The 7728-nt window shown below is 36.4% G+C and overlaps 1 protein-coding gene across 1 annotated transcript; it reads right to left on the reverse strand.

Moving 5' to 3' along the window:
• Positions 1–3591: 3591 nt before the first annotated feature.
• On the reverse strand, positions 3592–7728 carry LOC129226769 (uncharacterized). Its single transcript, XM_054861402.1, has 2 exons — positions 7084–7728; positions 3592–5858 (listed from the first exon to the last, which is right to left on the reverse strand). The coding sequence occupies exons 1-2, from the start codon at positions 7700–7702 to the stop codon at positions 5473–5475; spliced, it is 1005 nt and encodes a 334-aa protein (XP_054717377.1). The 5' UTR covers positions 7703–7728; the 3' UTR covers positions 3592–5472.

Consider the following 7728-nt stretch of genomic DNA (forward strand, 5'->3'; position numbering starts at 1 on the left):
CACATCAAGGATAAACAGTCAAATTTTCTTCGCGATGACATAGAAGAATCTTTGTTCGAAATCTTCCTGACCACACTGTTTTCCTGCGCCAAGTTCCTCACTCAAAATCTTGTCTACTCTCTACAGAATGACTATCGCCAACGGAGCAGCTTAGGCGACATTTTGTGACGCCAAGCCGTGCTAAAGCGTTTAAAGTTTACATCCCTTACAGCTGTGAAGGCAAAACATAGCACAAGGCAACTCTGTTGGCGAGTTATCAACGACAAAAGTTGCAAAAAAAAAAAAAAAAATGTCGCCGATCCGAGGAAAATACTAAAGCTGGTTCCTCTTATGCTGGTTAATGCACGTCTCCTCATCTTGTTTATATCTCTATTACTTCCTTTTACAAAAAAGGAAGTATTGTATTCGCGCAAAAAAAAAAAAATCACTCAAATATCGACCTTGATTTCCATTTTACTCACCCCCGAATGAATATTGAGTTTCTTTTTTTCGACTCGACCACACGTGGATAAGTACCTAAGAACGTATAGACACGTGAAATATCCACAATGACGATTCCTGAGTTAATTACAACGAATTTTCTCGTGACCTCTGTACTCTGTATGTACGTATGCATGTGCGTATGTATGTCGCATAACTCAAGAACGGAATGTCCTAGAAAGTTGAAATTTGGTACGTAGACTCCTAGCGGGGTCTAATTGTGCACCTCCCGTTTTGGTTGCATTTGGGTTTCTAAAGGGGTCTTTTGCTCCTTTTTGGGGGGAAATCATTGTTCATTTCGATGTAAACTCAAGTGGTGTTAAAATTTGACGGACACTTGGCGATATATCGCCAGTTTTTTGGTCGTCAAATTTTGTTGCCAACTTGGCGATAAATTTGGCTTTTTTTTTAAAAATCTGTTTCAATTTGGCCACTGTTTGTGATATTTAGAGAGTAGACTATTGAATCACATTAAAATTGCCAGAGATTTGGAAATGACATTAAATTGGAGTAAAAGGAAGTCATTTGATGCACACATCAGCTCGTTTTTCATTTGGTACAATAAATTTAGATCAAAGCTTAAAGCAGCGGTTCACAACGTGGGCGGTATTTTTCCTCAAAAGTGGTGAAGGGTTACCAAGCGTCCAGACTATCTGGTTTTGAAGCTACCGCTCGGATTAATGTCCGGATTTGAAGATGATTACCCGAAAATGCTAATATATAGCTGCTTTAGTGCTGTTTTAATTTTCAGATTTTACTTTTTTACTGGATAAGCTTTTTATCACTTCATACTAACCGCGTTAATGATTTTATAGTAACCCCTATCAATCATGTAGTAACTAAATAGTCTTAAATTTGGAGAGAATAACAATGTGCAGCGCATATGCTTTATTGTGGTTATATATGAGGTAGTGATAAGCAAAGGGATGCAAGTGGCAAAATTAAAAATTTGGAGATAACCAAGACAGATGATAGGTGAACCTCTCCTCTGTCTTGGTGTAACAGATGAAACTAGCAGACCTGGTAAGAGCTGCGGTACAGCATGATTTGGAAAAAAATTCAATGAAAGCCTACCTAGGATCTTTAAACGCGTTTTGCTCGAAACTTCAAATAGTCCACTTGCATCCCTTTGCTTCTCACTGCCTCAAGTGTGGCAGTGAGAAGCAAAGGGATGCAAGTGGGAATATTAAAAATTTGGAGATAACCAGTACAAATGGTAGGTGAACCTCTCCTCTGTGTTGGGGCAAGAGATGGTACTAGTAGCCCTGGTAGTTGCTGCTATACAGCATGATTTAGAAAAAAAAATCAATGAAAGCCTACCTAAGATCTGATCTTTAAACGCGTTTTACTCGAAACTTAAAATAATTCACTTGCATCCCTTTGCTTCTCACTGCCTCATATCCAAATTTGCAAAGGAAAACATTTTTTTCTTACACTTTATTTCGATGCATTTATCTATTGGTTTCCTTACACAAATATAACCATGCGAGTTAATTTTAAATATTGAATGGTTATTTGTTTTGTATTGTATCAATGTATGTATAGATCAAATTTCATTAAAATCAATCTAGTGGTTCTGAAGATAATTGAGTGACAGAATTTGTGTGTGAAAAAATCTCTTAATTTTGTACACTAGTGTATATTAGTGTGACTATCTATGAGGTAAAGGGCACTAATTCAATTTTTGCAAGATTGAGATCTATGCACCATTTTATTAACCTTTTTGCAGTTTATTCAGAGGTATAAAGCCCTTAGTCTTATTTCTAATATCTGTTGTGAAGCTGAGTAAAAAATAAATCCGTATTAATTTTTCTTGTTCATTACGTAAATGTTTGCTCATTTAATGTTTTGTTATAAGTAATTTTTGAGTATTTTTGTTCGTGTTTTCAACTTTATGTGGCAGGTGGCGTTTAATGACGAAGTATGAGTGAATTGAGTTGAATTCCGTCTTTTTATAAGATATCCGTTACGTTTGCTGCTGGCGGCAGAATGAGTATTTAGTTAGATATCGTAGTGTAGAATACCGTAAAAGTTGGGACAACTTGAGTTTGAACTCCCGTAACATAAAGTAAGGAATAACAACGTCAAAAAGAAAAAAAAATGCAGATTACTGCAGACACGTATTTTGGGGCTCATTTATTTTGCATTGAAAAACGCGTTCCTTGAAACGCCGAAACACGTGTCTGCAGTAATCTGCAATTTGTGCTTTTTGATGTTGTTATTCCTTACTTTACTTTTCAGCACAAAGGTATTTATCTATCCCGTAACATGTTCAGAATAGCAAGGCTTTAGTTTTAAAATGTTAACTTATAGTATTATAGAAAAATTAATTACAATTTGAAGTTTCAAACATTTTGTCTTCATTCTAAGCTTACAGTATTCTTTCTTGGTGGAGTTAAGAATGATAAAATCATCCAGTTGAGATGTCTTTTTTTTTTTTTTTTTTTGAACAATCATATTGCTTATTGTTCTCACTTGACGGTTTTGAATTCCTATGATTTTATTTTCCCTCTGCCTCCCTCTTCAGCACCACCGTCGGCCGGCCTCACGATGACGCTCCTCTAGCTGAAACTCTCTCCAGGTTGCGTCCATACACACACACCCACATACACACACACACACACACGCATACATACAAACACCTACACATACACAAAATTACCCAAACACTCATGCCTGCACACAGACACAAACACACATGCCTACACACACATACATACCCCCCACACCCCCACACACATACACACAACTACCTACACACAAACACAAGCCTACACACATACACATATCCCCCACACACAAACACACATGCCTACATACACACGCACATTCGTGATTGCGAAAAACATAATTTGAATTCAATATGTCAAAGTTCAAATTAATTTTTTTTTTCTTCCTTTCTTTCTTAGATTATTTACTGCCATGACAGGTTTTGAAAAAGAAAAAAAAAGTGTCTTCCGCTGAAAAATAACCAGCTTTTACAAAACGGCTATCATTTGGTTGAATGTGACGTCACCCACATCTTTCCTAACCTAGAGAACCAAAATAAACTCTCAAAACAGCAGATTATTTTTGCTAATTTATTTTCTAATTGACACAAACAACCATTTTTATTGTTTCTTTATTTAAGAAGTTATAATAACACAACACCATGAAGAATAAAATTATCACAGCATTTTTTTTTTTATTTATAGCATTTTAAGTTTAGTAACTAGCATCAAACAGGAGCGAAATTTTTTCGAAAGCGATAATAATAATGTAAAATCTTGGCATTCTATATTTACTAAAATCCATTCTAATTAGAAAGAAAAAGAACCATTCAAATTTTATCCCGAAAAGCTTTTTCCACTATAAAATGTAAATTCTAATTTGACATTTACCATTAGTAAATACCAAACAGAGATTTGAAAACTCCACATAATAATTAAAAAAAAAAACATAACTGAAAATGGTGACGTAAAATAATCGCATCAAAAACTTCCATTACCGAACTAGTTAATTTATATTTATCCAAACTTTATTTCCTTAAACTCAATTGTGGATCATCCTATTTTATCACGTAAACAACTTAATCTATTTCAAGCAGTTTCTCTTTTATTATTGTAACGATTATTTTTTTATTCATACTATATGTAATTAATTTTATTTGAATTGTATGCCATTGTCAAATTTAAATGCGATTTTTTTGACGTATCGGAAATTTCTTCCGTTTAGTTTAAGTCACCATGGGGCGTAGTGCGCCAGACCTTTCTCTAACACACCCTGGGTTACATAGTCTGTCACAGTAGTAGATCTTCAAGGAAATTCTGCTGTTGCCTATTTCAGTTTTTAACCGAAAACAATTGCCTCAATGTCCACCTTTTAAAAGTAGGATAGAAGGAATCACCGGCTTACAGCCTATGCAATTCTAGACTCGCAATCAACAGTTGCCGTTCAGACACGCGCTCTGCATAACAATTTTAACCATATCTATTGTATTTAAATATTAGGAAGCCAGAAAGCAAGTGACTTAGTGTTAAATCCAGGCATTTTTGTAAATAAATAAATATTCAATCCAAAAAATAGAGCCATATTTTAATATTTAAAAACATTTGCCAAGGTTACTGTCCTTCATCTGATATGACTGATTAGTAATTATCATTCTTTGCAAGTCACCGTTCTCTCGCAAAATATTCTTTTGTGCATAAATCTTCAGTTTTCTCAGCTGGAACTAGATTAATTATCGCTTTTTTGGTGTAAAATAATATTCTGTATTTTTGAATATTGTTATTTGTCTAATTACACGCCTTGGAAACTAAGACTTGTTGACACAATGAATTGGCAATGACACACAATACTTTTCTTTTTTTTTTTTTTTTTTAGAATGAGAGATATTTCGCTGTAGGAATTTTTATTACTGCTAAAATTTCAATCTTGGTCTCCTCTTCATTTTCTCTTTTTGTCAATAAAGGGTAAATTTTTTCTATCATATTAAAGTTATAATTTTAATGATATATTCTGTATAGAGAGAGACCGACAAAATTTCAAAAATCTTAAGAGTAAGGAAAAAACTTTAAGCGTGCCAGTCAAATTTCTTGGAGTTACGAAAATTCAGTGTAGCATTGCTTTTTGAAAGGTTCTGTTTTCTGAAATATTCTGGTCACTAAGATATAGTTTTTCGTCGCCTGGGCAACCTGGCACATGGGATATGTCAGATTCATTAAAAAAAAATTATAAATAAAAGCAAAGAGAAAAAAACAAACTTCAAAGCTATCACTTTATTCACCTCAACTGAGCTAGTATGCAACCTAACACACCCAATCTACCTTTTCCACATTCTACAGAGAAAATAGAAAAGAGCACTATTGTCCTTTTCCATTTTCTCTAATTTAGATAAAGATATGCTAATGAAATTTTAAAAAGCATAAACCTATCAGTTAAATGCCCGAAACCTTTAATAATACCATGCAGAATAAATTCCCTTGAGTGTCTTTAAACGTCATTGACTGGCTCTTACAGTAAGTGACTGTACACGTATCTCACATGTGGTGTCTGAAAGTGTTGCTTGATAGATGCGTACGGGGTTTTCAGATGTTGCTGCACGGATGCGTACGGGGTCTGCACGTGTTGCTTCACAGAGGCATATTGAGTTGACAAATGATGTCCCGAAGCAGATCCATCGTGGTACAGGGTACTGTATCCGTATGGGGCAGTATGAACTGGAGTCAAAGCAGCTGAAGACACAGTTGCTGATGACGTCACAGCACGAACTGGAGCAAAAGTGTTGGAGCCAAATGCATAAGCTGGAGTTAAAGATGTTACAGGTGTCCCTGACTGCGCAGCAGAGAAGCTTCCAGAATTGTACACGAGTGCTGGCAGGGATGGCAAATTCTTAAGACCTAGAAGTAAAACCATCAAAATTATTTCAGAGTTGTAATATTGAAAATCAAAATATTGTTTCAATAGCATATAATGACTGGATACAATGAAACATTTTACCGTAGGGCAAAAACGTAAAAAGCATTAAAACAATGTTTAAAATGCACAAATAACAACACAAATAACAGGCACGCGTTTCAGGATTACAAGGAACATCTTCTGAAATTTGCTTATTGTTAAAAACATGGGAAAAGAGCTTTATATCAAAATGACTGGATATCCAAACCGCCCATTGCCCGAAGAAATTTGCATCAATCCAGCTCCGTGCTTTTCAATTAATGTAATGTACCACCAGTAACATATCCGAATCAATTATGGATTTAGTGCAAAGAAATACTTGTGGATCATACGACAGAAGCTGGATCGGTGGATGTCAAAATGGATAGATATCTAAACCACTGATTTCCTGATGAAATTTGTGTTCTCCTTAAGGATTTTGATCATTACTATGTACCACCAGTAAAATATCTAGACCAGCCATGGGTTTGAGCGAAAGTACCGGTAATGATGAACAACTAAGCACAGCCTTGCCATTCAAAAAACCGGAGAAGTCCCGAGCTAAAGGAAGACCACCATGTGCCATTTGGTGACGTCATGTTTGGTTTGGACAAGAAAAAGTTGGTGCCAAGCAGACGTCGAACGTTAGCACTATAGGTTTCCCTTTTAAAAAAAAAAACTCCAGTAAAACCCCCCAAACGTGGTATAGTGACAAACCTTCTTCTAACCTGTTCGTCTACTTCTGGTCAACAGTACGGCACTGATATGTTGAGCTACTACATTGGCAATGTTTACCTCTTTTTCGGGAAATAGGGAAGGGTAATTAGCGCTGAATTGAGTTGAGTTATTTTCGTATTAGTTTTGCAAAAGTACTCTAACTCAAAACCGCCGCTCTTTCTCCTAAACTCTCCAAAAAGAGGTAAACATTGTCAAAGTTATGCTCATCTAACTAGAGCTGCACTGTATCTTTTCCGTGAGCGTAGTATAGAAGGCCGGTCACTGAAAAAGACTTCCAAACTTTAAAAATTTAAGTTTGGTGAAGTGTCGCTTTTGATGGAAAGCACTGCAAGGAGAGAGTTGTTGAAGCAGACAAGATCAGTTAGGGGGTGTTGTGCGTAGAAGAAGAAGAAAGATAATTAGGAGTTTTTTAACAAGCAAAGTTTCCTCAGCTTAAAAAGTTGCACTTACCTGACACGAAAACAGCTGATCCAGGATGACTTAATCTTGGGATAACAAGGGGATGTTCCCTGTTATCGAACGCAGAGAGTTGAACATTACCGAACACTTGTTTGTTTTCAGCTGGTGCACCGTGGAAATCTTGTGGTCTGTTTTCAGAAAACTGACGGTTTTCTTGGGCATGTTGTCTGTCAGCGTAATATCCTTGTTGGTTTCTCATGTAATCGCCACCAGCAAGCATTCGACCTTGTCCCTGGTTGTTGGATTTGTCTTCAGAAAAGAATTGCTGCTGAACATTATTGGATTGATGGCTTGAAGCAGAAAATCCGTGTTGTTCTGGTTGGGGATGACTTTCAGTAAACATTTGCTGTTGCGCAGCAAAACTGTTCATATGACTTTGAGCTTGGATATTTGTTGACGAAACAGTGGAAGGCGTCATTCTCTGTTGGGACTGGAAAAGACCATCATCTGGGGTAAAGGTTTGATCCTGACTTGTAGGAGAACCTGTCACATATCGGTCTTCCATCGGATACGCTGTTGGGAACTGACTTTGTTTGGTGGTTTCAGTGGGATTTTCCATGCTGTCCATGCGGTTGGACTGGAAACTCATTTGGGCAGCTTCTTCTTGCATATTGCGTCCTACTGATCCTTCCGTAG

The sequence above is a fragment of the Uloborus diversus genome, chromosome 1 (genome assembly GCF_026930045.1).
Source record: "Uloborus diversus isolate 005 chromosome 1, Udiv.v.3.1, whole genome shotgun sequence".
NCBI classification, from domain to species: Eukaryota; Metazoa; Arthropoda; class Arachnida; order Araneae; family Uloboridae; genus Uloborus; species Uloborus diversus.

Bases quoted from the DNA above. Each gene is read 5' to 3' on its own strand.
- LOC129226769 (XM_054861402.1), bottom strand. From the start codon at position 7,702: ATGCAAGAAGAAGCTGCCCAAATGAGTTTCCAGTCCAACCGCATGGAC. The intron at 5,859-7,083 runs GTAAGTGCAACT...TTTTACTTCTAG, and splicing joins ATCAGCTGTTTTCGTGTCAG to GTCTTAAGAATTTGCCATCC.